The 16,218-nt window shown below is 35.2% G+C and overlaps 1 protein-coding gene across 1 annotated transcript in view; it reads left to right on the forward strand.

The window, feature by feature from the left end:
* The window catches only part of LOC129220722 (eukaryotic translation initiation factor 3 subunit E-like), a 33,553-nt gene extending 24,046 nt beyond the window's left edge, over window positions 1–9,507 (forward strand). The window contains 3 exon segments of the mRNA XM_054855151.1: window positions 4,145–4,247; window positions 5,664–5,798; window positions 8,238–9,507. Of these exon segments, the coding sequence (XP_054711126.1) occupies window positions 4,145–4,247; window positions 5,664–5,798; window positions 8,238–8,267 (268 nt within the window). The 3' untranslated portion in view covers window positions 8,268–9,507.
* The last annotated feature ends 6,711 nt before the right edge of the window (window positions 9,508–16,218 follow it).

Below are 16,218 nucleotides of genomic sequence, written 5' to 3' on the forward strand. Positions count from 1 at the left end.
TTCAGTCGTAGAAATGCATCTTCGCATTCCTTGGACCATTCAAACTTTTGCTTGCTCTCCGTCAGCTTATGCAAAGGTCGTGCAATGTTGGAAAAACCCTTTACAAACTTCCTGTAGTACGCCCCAGGAAACTTCGCAGCTGATGGATGTTTTCGGGACGACTCCAACACTTGACCGCAGATACCTTCTCTGGATCGGTTTGCACACCCTCAGAAGAGATGATGTGACCAAGATAGTTCACTTCCCGGCGGAACAAATTACATTTGGACGGACTTAACTTCAGATTGGCTTCCTTAAGCTTTTGCAGCACCTTCCTAAGATTTGCCAGATGTTCTTCGAAACTGCGTCCCACGATGATGATATCGTCTAAGTAGACCAGACAGGATTCGTAGAAAAGTCCTCTTAACACTGTCTCCATAAGACGCTCGAACGTAGCTGGTGCATTGCATAGGCCGAAGGGCATCACTTTAAACTGCCATAAGCCTTGTCCGGTTGTAAATGCTGTCTTCTCTCGGTCATCAGGGTGTATCTCAACCTGCCAGTAGCCGCTCTTCAAGTCCAGGGTCGAAAACCACTTGTGTCCGGAAAGAGTGTCCAAGGTGTCGTCTATCCGTGGAAGAGGGTAACTGTCTTTCTTGGTGATTTCATTCAGCCGTCGGTAATCGACACAAAATCTGGTGGAGCCATCTTTCTTTCGGACTAAGACGATGGGAGAAGCCCAGGGACTGGATGAAGGTTCGATTACATCATTCTCCTTCATCTCTTTCAGGAGGGTCTCAACCTCTTCCTTCTTGGTGAACGGTAGTCGTCTTGGATGCTGTTTAATAGGGAGGTGTTCTCCAGTGTAAATCCTATGCTGCGTTAAATTCGTACGGCCAACATCCTCCAATGTAGATGAAAACAGATGCTTGAAGTCGTCCACCAATTGTTCCGCAGCAGTTCTTTGATCTTTCGATAATGGCGCACTCCCAATTAACTTCGACGTCAAGGACTCAGAAGACACAGTATCAGGGGAATTGATTCTTCTAATGATGCAGTTTACTGGAGTACAAGTTGCCAACACTTCACCTTTTCGGATATTCCTTGGCCTTTCACTCACGTTGGCGACTCTCACAGGAATTACATCCTTAGAAAGGTCCACCAGCATAGATGCTACCAGCACTCCTTTTGGGCTATTGCTTAAGTTGGGGTATTCAATGAGTCCAAATCGAAAACTATTGCTTTCTTCAAGGGAGCCAGGTATTAATGATTCTGACCTTGAGGGAATCGATAAATCTGTTTGGGCTATTATTTGATGAGCGGATTTTACATCACTTTCTGCGGGGAAAACGGCTATGTCTTCTCTCATCGAGTGCAGCTCATTAGTCTTGAAGTCGAGAGTGAAGTCATATTTCTTCAAAAAGTCCAATCCGAGAATGAAGGGGTCCGTGATATTAGCGACGAATGCCGTATGATGGTAGGTGGCATTCCCAAACACTATTTCCAAGTCCACTTTACCGTCAATCTCGATCTTGTCACCTGTCACAGTCTGGAGACTTACGCGTGGCGATGTCCACAGCAGTTTCAATCCAAATTCACGAGCCACATCTGTCCTAATGATTGTCACATTGGCTCCAGTGTCAACAATCAGTCTGCAGGGGTTCCCATTTACATGTGCGTAAATGAAAAGTCCATCACTGCCACTACTAGAAGAGGAAATCTGCAGAGCTCTAGTGGTGGTGATTTCCTTCCCTCGCGTAGCTTGGCGAGCCGGACAACTCCTTCGCAGGTGTCCTTCACTACCGCATTTCCAGCACTTCTGCTCTTGTTTCTTTTGGGCTGTTATGCTGCTCAGAGATGTCTTGTCAAGTCACCGAGTTGTCTCTCAAGTTCAGCGAGATGGGACGACCTGGAATCAGACTCATCAGCTTCCTGAGTCCGGATTAGATGGCGATCCACACGGGTTACTTCTTGGGCGGCCTCCTATCTCATCGCATACACAACAGCAGAATTCAGGTCTTTGACATCCGCCATCCGTAGAGCTTTCTGGATTTCCGGATCTCGAACATCCGCAGGGCAGTCGTAAAAAGCAAGATGAGACAGTCTCTCGATGTCCGCCGCAAGCTCTTGCAGGGTTTCCCCGGTTTTCTGGAAACGGGACTTCAACTGGAGTCGGCTGAAATCTTTCTGGCACTTCTCACCGAAGCGAAGCTCCAACGCAGATGTGAGGGCGGCGAAATCAAGGCGCTGGCTGTCCGGAAGGGTCTGAAGAATGTCCGCTGCGTCACCTCTCAGGGATGCTGCAAGATGGCAGGCCTTGGTAGCAGAGTCCCACCCGTTCGCTTCCGCCACTATCATGAATTGAGTTTTGTAAACCTGCCACGAAGTTTTCCCATCAAATGTGGCAAGTTTAATGGACGGTCGAGCAACCGATGTGGGAGCGCCAAACTGTACAGAACTGCTTTCCGCGGTCGCCAATCTCCTTTCCAGGTCTTTAAAGATGTCTTCTTTAAGTTGATGAAATTTTCTATCTTCTTCTTCCAGTTTATTTTCTACAGCATTGCATCGGCCTTCAACGGAACTTAATTTTTCTTCAAATTTCTCTTCGATTTTATTTTCCACTGCGATGAATCGGCCTTCAACTGCCTCAAACTTTCCTTCAATAGTATCAACTCGATGCTCTATCTCATTAAATTTATTTTCCATCACAGTCTTTACCGAAGTAAGATCGTTTTTAATTTCCTCTTGGTTAGAAACTAGGTCATTTTTCAGCACCGTTAAATCACTTTTCAATTGGTTTTGATTAGCCGCCATATCATTTTTTAATTGTTCTTGATTAGCTGCCATATCATTTTTTAATTGTTCTTGATTAGCCGCCAAACTTTCGGTCAAGTCACTTTTCACAGCATTAATTGCTTCCAGAAGTTGTTTTAATTGGTCATCCATTGCGCGAGTAATCACCATAAAAACAAAGTCTATAAATTCAAACAGTCTTTATGAAAAAAATGTCCAAAGTCACACTTACTCCAAGAAAGTCCAGAAGAAGCCCCACGTTGGGCGCCAAATTGTAACGGATTCGGTGCGACTTCCACTTTCTTGAAATGAAGACACAGTTCTTGATAAAAACACAGGAAATTTATTTACACTATGTACAGGAAAGATCTTCAACAACTGCTAAATTATTCATCAGCAATTAAGCAATTATCACACAACACCGTAAACTCAACGTTTACACACGTATTTACTTCCAAATACGAAAACAACACAGCGAAATGCCTCGCTATTATAAACAGAGCAAAATGCTCTCCGTTCGAAATCTGAATCGAAACTAACTGTTTATCCATCGCTAACGGCTTTTATAAACATCCAAGAATTTTCTACAACATTCTTTCTGCTTCATCAAATTTTATCAATGAAAATAAAAAGAATAGGGGGTTGTATACTTTAGCCATATGTTAAGGGGTTGTATATTCATTACGGGAAACTATTTACAGGTTACGTTACTACAATAATTACTATTTACAGGATTTGTAACAATAGGAATGCAGTCTTCGTTAAAAGCTTTTATTTCTACTCTCAAATTTATTAAAGAATGATAAATATCACTTGAAGTTGTTTTTAGCCATTTTTGCCTTTGAAAAATTACATATGATTTGTGGAAAAACTACTTAATTTGCATTTTTTTCTCACCAAATTCCTAAAAACGGGCAAAAATTCCTGAATATACCCCTGCCCTTATCCTCAAAAAATTGTCAAAAATTAAGTTATATTTCACTTTCTGATTAAATATTTCTGCAGACAAAAATACAAAATGACAAATTTAAAATGAGTAAAAGTTAGTCTTTGACTAAAACTTTTTAAATTTGGCTAACACTTTAAAAATTTGGCGAATTTACTGGCGAACGATTTGAAATCCTTAGCGCGATCCCTGAATCAAAAGTGTTGAAATCCCCTGGTTAAAAGTGTTGATTTGCGTTATTTGTTTGACGCCAGTCTTACTGTTTTTTTTTTTTAATACTTTATTGTATTTACTTATTTAAGTAATTCAAATTATTTACATGTATGTTTTTGAGTATTGTAGTATTAAACTTGCACTTAAATGCATCTGTATTTACCTTTTACTACCAACTTTGCTTGAAAATTTTACTTGTTCTTCATTTTTTAGAATGTTGGCTGAGAAACTGAATATGAACCCAGAAGATGCTGAAAAATGGATTGTAAATCTTATTCGAAATGCTCGTTTGGATGCAAAGATTGATTCTCAGCTAGTATGTTTAAAAAATTGAAAGACAATTATGTTAAAGAATTTTATAAGCTCATGCCCCTTAAATCAAAATCAATGTATTCAACTAATAAGTTCAATTTTTATAATTGTATTTATTGCATGGTTGGTGTTTTTCAAGTTGTGCAATGGAAAGTTACATACAGGGACATCTATTTCCCAGAATGGTGTAATTTGCGGACACTTAGTAACAACCAAAACAAACAAAAATTTCAAAAAAAAAATCATCGACTAAAAATATTGATGCTAAATATGGTGTTCATGATATCGAATATGTCTGATGATCTTTACAGATTGTCACTGTTTCAGCAGCTATACTTCAAAGAATATGATTCATCCTAATTTTGACATTTAAGTTACTTTAATTGATACTTGTTGTAGAACTACCGCAAAATTTGTCAGATGATAAATTGCACCCTCCTGAATCCCGTAAATGACTTGTCAGAATGAAAAAATAACCTAGGAAATTAGAGTTTCCAGTTCTTTAATTCTTTTAACGTAAATATTTTATGTGTTTGTTTTGTGTTTTAAATAACCATTCTATTTTTTCATATCTATTCTAACTGAAGAATGAAACAAAGATGTGGTTTTTTATTAGATTACTGCTGATCTTTGGTATTCAGGGGTTGATCCAAGTTTTTACTTTTCGGTACATTTTGTGGGGAGGGGGGGGGGGTTGACACTAGGTTTTACAAACTCCTCAGGACCACCTTTCATAAAATCGAAATGCATCAAGAAAGGTACTGCGTTATAGTATGCATATTTCCATGACAAATTCTGTTAATGGTAATAGATATTTTATTTTTTGATATTCGCCAAATAAGAAACACATCTAGAACTTCAAATCTTAATATAAATGTCTGATATACTCTTTTAAACTAATTTATTTCTTTATAATAATAATAAAGGTTAGGCACTGAAAGTTACAAATTTCAATTAAAATGAAAGGGATTATCTTCTTTTCTTAGATTTCCTGTCCTTGCGCTGGAATATATAGTAAAATGCTACTTTGAACTTTTATCAAGTTCATTAAAAATAATGAAAAATTACATTATTTAAATGGGAGATTTCTTTGGGGGGGGGGGGGTATGCAAGCAGTTCATAAAATCGTGAGTGTTCTTAAATCAGAGGTTTGTAAAATCACGTGTCAACTGTAAAGAGTTGCAAATATGTGATTGTAATTGGCCGATCTTAATTGTAATCATTTAAATATTTACCTACTGTAGTTGTAGCTGGTTATAGTAATTACTAAATTACTTTGTTGGCAAAAGATTATAATCATAATTGTAATCTTCTTTCTGTGCACATAATCATTATCCTAACTGATTACATTTTCTTGTTATCAACTTTAAGTCTGAAAACCCTTTTACCAAAGCAAACATTTAACCTGGATTATTTTTAGGGTCATGTTGTGATGGGTACCAAGAAACTGTCTCCCTACCAACAGCTCATTGAAAAGACAAAAGTGCTATCCTTTAGAGCTCAACTATTAGCTACAAGTGTAGAAAAGAAAGTGGCTGCCAATCATCCAGAAAGAGTATGTGTTACTTCATTTGCCTCTGTTACTTATTAGTCTGTTTTACAATATTTTCCAGAAAAAAAAATATTGCAACTATTGAATAAGATTGTTCTTATGTGTGGTTGAGTATATTTATATAATGTGTGCATTAAATATTGAAAAATTTATTACTTACTGTTAATAGAGGAGATTCCTTCCTGCAGCACACCAATATATTTAAATGTATTTAGCATAATTTTAAAATGTTGGTAGTTGATAACTTGAAAAAAAAGGGCATCAGTTTGCTTTGCAAATCATGCATAATTGTTTGCGTATTGCTAATGCTAGAGAAATCTAAAAATATTTTTTGATTTTTTATTTAAATATCTTCTAGAAAACTGACTGTAATTGTCTCTTTTGATTTTTTGCTATTTTTTTTATTTCAATTCCTGGAGAGGGTTGCACAAAGTTTTGCAAACATATTTTTTATTCTTAGAGATGATTTGTATTTATGTTTTAAGATAAGGAATATTTTATTAAAAATAAGCCTTTCCTTCGCTTTTTTATGTATTTATTCTAATATATGTTATGTTTTGTTATTAATTGCTAACTGTTGGTTCTTTTTTACAAAATCATATCCGCTAATTACGTTTTAATCGACTCCTCACAGATCAAGTCAAAGTGCCACACATACAGGGTGTCCTGAAAAAGACTGACTGTTTTCAAATATTTATAACAGGAAAATGGTTAATAATAAAAAATATTTCTTTCAGAACATTCATGTGGTGGGTTGAAAGTTTCGTCCCCCAAAGTTCCAAATTTTAGCTCCAAAGAATTTTCTTATAGATGGCGTTGCAGATTGTAAGACCATAAATCAAAGTAACACAGAAAATTACATCATAGTTTTTCGAAAAAAGGTTTTAAACAAACAAAGTTACACAATATTTTCAAAATGCCTGCCAATGGCTGACACCACATATTGCAATCGGAGAGAAAATCGGTAAATTCCAATAATTATTTTTTGGCTTAGAGGCTTATCTGCAGTGCCTTCTATTGAAAAATATTTGAACTAAAATTTGGAACTCTGGGGACGAAATTTACGGCCTACCATCTGAATTTTCTGCAAAAAAAAAAATTTTATCATTAACCATTTTACCGTTATAAATTTTTGAAAACAGTCAGTCTTTTTCAGGACACCCTGTATATATTATAACACAAACTCATTTAGTTTGTCAGAGTAGATGAAATTCTGAAGAATGCATGTTCATAAATAGTTTGAGTGAAAATATTTCCATTAAAATGAAAACAAAATCAAATAAAAATTTTAACTGAGAGATAATTAACTACAATGAGAAAACATCATTCAATTTCTCTTTCAATAAAATTTGAAAATACAGTGAAATCTGGTTAGGGGTCATTCATTAATTATGTAAGAGTCCCAAGGGGGAGGGGGGTTGGGAAAATCTACATACCCTTACCATGGGGAGGGGGTAAAACCTATTCTTATGTAATATTTTCCAAGTCAATATTTTACATTAGAAATTGCACGTTCAAGTGGTTTAACAGGGATCATATTTCATTTGCGTCTGAAAGGTAAAGAACATTTTAAGATGAGCTGTCTTTTAGTTGTTTTACAAAGAATGAACATTGTAAAATATAATGAAAGATTCATATCATGTACAAAGAAAATGTCAAGAAAACATTCAGTCTAGATTCCAACTTTTTTGTAAATATTTATTTTCACAAAAAAGTTTAATTTTATAATAGTGAATTTAATAATGATTCTCTAGTGATGTAAGATTACTTATTTTATTGTTTTAAAAAACGAGATGGAATCTTACATAAGAATGAGGGGAGGTTTGAAAATTCTTACATGGGGGAGGGGGGTCAAAAACTGCCAAAATTATCCTTATGTAATTACTGAGCGTCCCCGTACAGTAAATACTAATACAGAGAAAAATCTGTTTCAAGGAAATTAATTTTTAGTCTTGATTTAATTTCCATGACATTACTTGAATTTCATTACAACAAAATTCCCAATTTTGTTACAAGAAACAAAATTTGCGGTATCTTTAAGTTCATCGTAGCAGGATTTCACTGTATTTTTGAGCATTCTTCCTTTACATAAACCAAAAATGCTTACATTTTTAGTATATGTTTCACAAATATGACTAAATTAGAGTCTTATGGATGCATCATTTTTAGTTTTTTGATGAATGTAACTTTTTAACAAAACTTTTCATAATTTAGATAATTATATTAGAAGTTAGTGCACATAATTGCTATTGACATTTGTTTCTATTTGTATCTAATTGTTTGTATATAATCTTAAGTACGTGCCAAATTTCATGGCTGTAATTGAAAGAGTTGTTAGGGCATTGCACTCACTCACTGACAAATTTATATTTAAAATTAGTGAAGACAATGTCAGATTTTCAAAGAAGGCAACTTATTTATTTTATTTCATTTTTCTTTTAGGTTCCATATTGGGCTGCACAGGAATTTTAACAAAACACACTCAGAGACTTTAACATATTGTAGAATATTTTATTTAAAAAATAAAATCATTCTGTCTGTATAAATTCTGAACATGATAAAATTCGTCAAAAATGTGATTTGCTTGCTGACTAAATATATTTGATTTAAATGAAGAAATGCCATAAAAAAAATAATATGTTTCAAATCATCTGGGAATTAGTAAAACATAAGTATTTTGAGATGTACGTATGCAGATTGTTTTGAAGAAAATATGGTCAATATGATAAAACATAATAAGTATTTAAGACTTCTCCGACCACAATTTTCCTGTATTTTTGTTACTGCATAGGGTTTCTTGGAATTTTTAATATCTGATTATTTACTATTGGTTTCAAAGCGCAATGTGATTTTTGTGCAAGGAAAAAAGTGGTAACAGAGGTAAATAAAATAAATTTGATGATTCTAAACTTTAAAAAAAATGCAATCATTTTTAATTAACTGGAATATAGCAAGACTGTCATATTAAGAAGCCCATATTTTGTAACTTGCTCCTTGGAAGTATTAAAATATCAACTTTCGTTTAAAATGTTAAGTGTAAATAAAAAGAAACAAATCAAGAAATAATTGCTACACCAACTGAAGAAAATGGACATTGTTTATGTAACTTTAGCAGGTGTTTTAATTTTCTATGTATTAAAGTTCAATGCCACCCATAGAGTAAAGAAATGACATAGAGAGGCCCCGCTATAATAAGAAATTGAAGCCAGAAATTGCACCGCTGTATCCCAAGATCCTTAGTTTCTTGAGGTACATCTTAATTCAAAACACTCCATTACTGAATCTCAATTGGTTGGTTATTTAAACTTAGATATTGTTGCAAGTTTATGAAGCATGTTTTTGAAATTGCATTGAAATATGAATTAAATTGCAAACCAATCCGCCAGCTACTTTATACGGTCCCTTTGCGAGATTGGTAAAAACTATTCTCGCGAAGCGATCATGTTATCATAACCCCGCCCATCATTACACCGCTGTATCCCATAATTCCGGCTTCAATTTCATTTTTTTTACCATAGAGATGGCCTCTCTATGTATATTTCTTTACTCTACGATGCTACCAGGCTTTATTGTTAAGAGTTTTTTCTATAATTTTATTTCATAACACAAACTGTGTTTTTAATATGAACATGAAATGAGTTTTCCTTTATTTAATTTTTTTATTTACTGTTTGGCGCAACACTTTTTATGTCAAGCTGAATTATACCAGTGTTTGTAAATTGGATGTAAATATTTTTATAACACTTTAACTATTATAATAACTTTTGTTTTTAATTTGAGTGCAACATAATTTGGCATTTTAATCACCATCTGTTATACAGTAAAGAATAGGATTTTCTCGTGAACAACTGACAGTACTTTTTTTTTTCATCCTCATTTTGAAAGAACACCGCTTAAAAAAAACCTATTTTATAGGGAAAAATCTGTTCTTTGTACTGGTGCTAGTGAAAAGATGCAAGGTGACACACTTGAGCTACAGCACATTGAAAACGAACTATTTTTCATGTGAAGGATTTTGATGATCAATTTGGATGACAATATTTTCTACAAAATCAATATTTATTTTCAGCAACTGTAGCACATTAGAAACAAGTACAGTAGTACCTAATTTAAAGGACACCTCCAAAGAAGGGAAGCCTCTATTTAAGTGACATTTTCTCTGGTCCCAGTCCCTTTAAATTGAAAGCTCCATGTGTTTGCCTCTGAATAAGGGACATTCTATTTAAACGACAGTTACATGGAAAACTTACAAAAATTATTGTATAAATGCAAACAAGGTATTGAATTCACTGGAATTTGAGAGTAAAATTCGACTTGTGAAAGTTTAATATGATGTATTGTAAAAAGTCATGCTAAAATTTACATAACTGTTCCTTTTCCCTCTCAGCAATTTATCTAAGTAGGCTAACAGCCGATGTGTAGTCAACGACCCATGAACAGCTTTGTGTAAAAAAACTTGAAATAGGAATACTGATTGAAATTTATATTGTATTGAATTTTAAATTGCATGATAGCAAATAAGTTCATGTAAGAAATTACTTCAAAACAATGGGGTCGTCTCCAAAATTTTAAAAGTATTTTTTCTGAAAGAACATGCTTAAAAACATAGGATCTATTTTTTAAAAAATTTGTTTAAGTTTAATATTTTTTTAAAAAATACTTAAATTGGTGTGCTTTCATTGTTTATATTTCTTGCTGATGACATCACAAATGATGAAATGCCATTCTGTGTTGCCATTCACAGAGCAAAATATTTAATTCGCATCTTTACTCACGTGTATTGGCAACAATATGGTTGATAGCAAGCGAGAGCACACTCTTTAATTCGCTTCTTGATTATCATAACGTGGAAACGCGATAAACAGATGCGCCATAGTGCAACATTTGTGACGTCATAAAGACCACGCCTTGTTTGAAGAATCTGACATTTTAAAAAAATAATTAAAAAATAACTGTTGGTAAAATGAAAGTATTTTCTGGGTCCATGCTATTTTTTTTTTCTCATTCTATCCATTTCAATGACTAAAAGTAGTACTTTTGACTGAAGGAAACCACCCCATTCATGTGTATCTTGCAAAACTTTAGAACTGAAATTTAAATAATTTTGAATTTTATTCAGTATCCATTAATCATTTCAGCATGTTATCTTAAATGTTAATAGTTTATGTTTATTACTAAATTATACTGAATCAATATCTACTGCTTGCGTAATTTCATATACCTCTGAAGAAGAGACACCTTTATTTAAGGGACAAAATTTTCGGTCCCCTTAGTGTCTCTTGATGAAAGGTTTTACTGTATTTTAAAAGTAGAATTAGGCAGGAAAAACTTTACCCACTGCAGTTCATCAAGAGTTAACATGTGTGCTACACAAAAATTAATTGGGCTCAAATTCGCAAAAATACTTGAATGTATTCACACCCAAAAGTACTTTAATCTCCCAAAATTTCAAGCCTCCAGTGTTATAAAATTTTCGCAACCTTAGCCTTAACATAGCTGTTGGTTTTGCTGGAGCACTTTTTTGAAGGACCTAGATCCTCATGATTTGTATTCGGAAGCTGAAAATTTGAATGACTACAACACAAACAATTATTGTGATAAAAAAAGTTTCAAAGATAAAAATTAATTGAACCACTGTAGAAACTAGTCATTTAACGAAAGAGTTCCAATTGTAGGATGTTGTGGTACAGGCACAGCTGATAATGCTGACAAATAAAATCCAAAACATTTCAAATCACTTCAGTTAAGTTTTGGGGCATATTCCTTCTCAATGGCTGCTCTCAACTCAACTGTAGAAAGTGTTATGATGTAAGCATTGTGTCTGCCATGCCCTCGCAGAAAAAAAAAACATCGGAATCAAATCCAGAGATTGTATGTAGGGGGGATGCATGGAAGTTTATATTTCTACACACATTTTGCATGATACCACTCTCAAAATTCAACTCTCTAGCCATGATCATCTTCATTAGGAGTTTGTTTAAGTCTAGGCATAAAACTTTTCCATTTGGCATGGTTCAAAATGTGACAGATGCTGTACTGTCTCATGTGCTGCTTGCTGGACAGAATTTCCGGGACTTTGGGCATTTCAGTGACCTTTCTTTCTTCTGTGTGTCTGTGGCTGATCTTAATCATCGGAAATGGTTAGACCTTCTGAACTGTTCCTTCATCCTTAAATGTATTCACCAAGGAAAAAATGTGAGTTTAGTTGGTACACCTCGTAACTCTGTTCTAAACTGTTTTGGTACTTCTCTCATGTTTTCAGTTTTTCAGTTGCCCTAATGAGTGAATTTTCTTTACTCAAAGTTAAGTCTGACGTTTGCTATTTTTCAAAGCCATGACACTTGATAAACGGAGAAAATTAAGGCAGTTATAAGCATTTCAAGAGGGTATGCATCTTTTTGGGACACTCGAACAGTGCATCTTCCTTTCTTAAATTGTACTATTACACTTTGTATCGTAAATTTAAGATTAAGAATTTTTTAGAATAAGCTGTCTGGTAGTAGCACTTACGCCCAGTGTTGTTCCCATAGGTGTACTCCATAAATGCTGTATACTCTCAAACATTTTTTTAGACATGTAGCGAATGCCCTAAAGTTTCAAAACTTTTCTTATTATAACATATTATACATATGATCGTATACACATATTGTGCATAGCTGATTACTAGGAGTATACCCTCAGAAAACTTGATGGGAACATCACTGCTTATGCCTAAGTATTCGGAATGGGTGAACATCATGGAAGTATGATTTTGCCACAGTTTCAGTCATTTCAAAAATCATGACGATTTTTCTTGATATATCTCCAAAATTACTAGTGCAGCAGAACTGTGGCAAAAGTACTATTAGTGAAACTGACAAAAGCGCCGTTTAGTGGAAGGGAACCATGACAAAATCACTCTTAATACCATGCGGTCCAGCTGAGTATGAGCAGTGGAACTCTGCCATGCCACACTAGAACTAGCTCTAGCAAAACGCAAGTTAGAATTAGAGCTTGTATTTTGTTAGAGTTCTAAATCAGTAAGCTGTTCCTGTACTGAGTTTTGCCATTACTCATTCTTATGGGGGGGGGGACTTTTTGAGTTAAAATCTCATAATCAGCCCATAACTTTTTTTTTTTTCACTTTTTTATGTTCTGTATGTTGAAAGTAAATGGAAAGTGGCGCACACAGAATTTATTTTCTCAAGAATGTGGCACTTTTCCCAAAAAGGTTGGTCACTCCTGGTATAGGATGTAGCTGCTACTACAGCAGAAATTAAATTTTCAATCAGTCTTCAACATGGGACAACAACAAAGACCCTGTGACATACTTGATTGGGGAGGGGTGTTGGTCATTACAACAATCCCCCATGCAGGGGCTGAAAAGTAAGCTTGATAAAATCATTTTAAAAATGTAATTTTAATTGACTGCAATGACATTGTTATCCACCACAAATTGAGAATAAAACCAAAGAATGTGCACAGGACGGAGCAAATTGCTCCATTGAAATTTTTAGTGGGTTAATTTTTATTTTTGAGGTGCTCGGCTCTCATTCTTAAGGATTCTCCTTGACATTTAAGTGGGATGCTATAGCTCTGTAGAGGAGGAGGGACATTCCTGCAGCGCCAGTTGCTAATAGTTATTGGTGTAAAAGCAAAAATTTAAGAGTTAACCCCCCCCCCCCCTGTAAACAGATATATTTCAGACAAATTTCTGTGCATTGGAGACCTTAAAGGGGGAGGGCAGGCCCGTCATTTAGGCCACTGGAATTTAGAAACATAATGTGATTGTGCATTTTTTAATGTATATTGTGTTTCTCCTATAAAATGTATTGAATACAAAATCTTTGCCTCGACCCCCCCCCCCCCCCCCCCCCTCCTCTGGAAATTTTTGAAATGACGGGCCAAAAAGGAGGGATAGAGTAAGAACTTTTAAATCGTTTTTTATGCAGTAGGACTCGTAATTAATAAATCCAGGTTTAAAATGCTATCATTAAGGAATTTCTAGCCCTAAGTTTCAGAAATATACCTTTCGAATGATTCTTCGCTTTTCCTCTTGGTGGATATAATTTTTTGGAAACGCTTACAATATCTTACGGGAAAAAAATGTTGGAGACATGTCTACACTGACTGTGCAGTCGAGAATATTCACTTCAAGGGAATTAAAAATACCCTTTCCCCAGCACCACTTGCGCCCGGTGCGCCGCCCTAGCTCCCTATTGTCTCGTCAGAGTACGTCTCAAAAACTGGGCCATTGACCTAGCAAGCGCAGTAGCGGTGGCGCTGGCAGACGAATCGTCTGCGCGCTCCCACCTCTCCCTTCACCTGCACCCTTTCGAGATCATGCGCAGCGACCCACTTTGAGATGGTCGCCCAGTATGAAATTTGGTAAGTAGATCCCGGAGGGGGGGGGGGGGGGATTACGGTGCCTGTGTGCTGGGGCGGCTTCAGTTTCTTCCCCCATCCTTTCTCGTCGGATTTTCGCGCGAAATCGTTTTCAAGGTCTCCCCTCGTGAGCAGGGGAGACGCGTCTCGTGCCGTATCGATTGCTCAACATTTTTGATGCAGTTTTTGCTTTTGAGATGGAAGGAGTTTGGATGATTTTACTTTCCGTCCCATTCCTTCTCTGAAATTCTGATAATTTAGTTTTTTTTTTTTCCTTATATTAGACATGGCAACTCGTTTTTCGGTGACAACTAATAAATTAGTAGTGCAACTAAAATGCACTTCGTTACCCAGTGGTATAAAAAGTGGGGGCGTAAGTCCCTCCCCCATGTAATACTAAAACTATATTGGTGTACAAATGTATTCGAGGTGCAGGGATGTTTATGATCCGAAAATTTTGAGTTGACAACACATTCTAAAACTGAATAATTATTTTCTGAAAAAAAAAAAAACTTTTTAATGTAGGGTTTTTTTTTTTTTTTAAATTTTTAAAAATAATTTTTGTTTGCATATTTAAAGAGTTTTTACGGGGTTTCGAACTTCCCCATATATTCCGAAAGAATCACACTGTCTTCAGAAAATTTTAAATGAGTCCACAATCGCCCCTTATGGAGGTGCCCTTAGACCATTGAGGAGGTGCCACGGAGGGAGAATGTTCATGGAGCAAATTGCTATTTGGGGGCGTGGGTAGAGAGTTTTTAATCTGATTTAGTGGGTGCTTCGCGGCATTCCTGCTGTCTGTGTTAAGTGCCCCCCTTTCACCTTCTGTTCATGAAACATACTAAGTTTGGCTACTTAACCTCAGCTTATTTATCACAATTGGACTGCTGATTTTGATGGGATAACAGAATGCGAGTATTTGCTGCTTTAAAATTGAAAGAATCATTTTTTGTCTGATTCTGATTGGGAAGCATGTAGCAAAACCCCTATAGTGTTGCATAGTTCTCTCGATTCGTTTCGGGCGACTCCTTGAATTTTGATGCTTTTTGCCTTTTCCCAAACTCCCTCATCGAATATGAATATCCCGGATTTCTATCAATCGGGAAATAACCTAATAAAGAATTATTTTGTATAATTCAAAAAAAAAAAAAGCCTTGATAAATTGCATAGTTAAAAAATATATGTACATATAACTGGCCTTTGTTTATGAAGTTAATTAAATGCTCCAAAGCTGAACCTTGAAAAAGCCTTGAAATGTTGGTTATACAATTTTAAACTTAGCTATTTTTTTCCCGGTGAGTTTTTCCCCCCTTTCTTTTTTAAAAAAAGAAAAAAATATTCTTATCATTTTGAACTTTTAGTGTTTTTTTTTTTTTTCATTCAAGAGTCTTTTTTTTTTTCTGCTCGAGGTGAAATTTGCTCCAGGTTTCTCAATGCCTTAGAATAGCAAATGTACCCGTTCTAATTTTAGCGATAATCTTAGAACTTGATTTAAGCACTGCGCTACAAAGCAAAATGTTACTGGGCGCATTAGGTGACCTCGAATTTTCAACCATCGGCCATTTTACGTTTGCACCCACATTCTTGAATTTCGGTACAAAATTAGTCCGGAGGTATGCAATTCGAAGCGCATTTTTTAAATTTCGAACTAGGTTTTTTTTTTAAATTAATTTTTTAACTAAATTTCAATTAAGTTCCTTGAGAGTGGGAGTGAAAATGTTTTATATCATTCGGAAATTTAGTTTGTTCCAAGTATCAAAGTTAATTTGGAGCAGGAACTATATTACTGTTTCTGATTTAATGGAAAACCTAGGCTTACTTAGTTCAAATGTTATTGAACTATGAGACTTTGAATTCAAAAACAAGTTAATAAACGTTACTTACGGCCGTACTGCTATATTCAAGAGCAATAGTACGGAATAGGGGATTTATGGACTGTCCATATCATTATTTTAACGGGGGTTTTCTATTTTTTTTCCGAATTATAATCCTTTTTTTTTTTTTTTTTTTTTCAAGGAAGCATTTTCTTTTTTTAATTGCATATTGCGATGTGAGTTTT

The sequence above is a fragment of the Uloborus diversus genome, chromosome 4, assembly GCF_026930045.1.
Source record: "Uloborus diversus isolate 005 chromosome 4, Udiv.v.3.1, whole genome shotgun sequence".
Classification (NCBI taxonomy): domain Eukaryota; kingdom Metazoa; phylum Arthropoda; class Arachnida; order Araneae; family Uloboridae; genus Uloborus; species Uloborus diversus.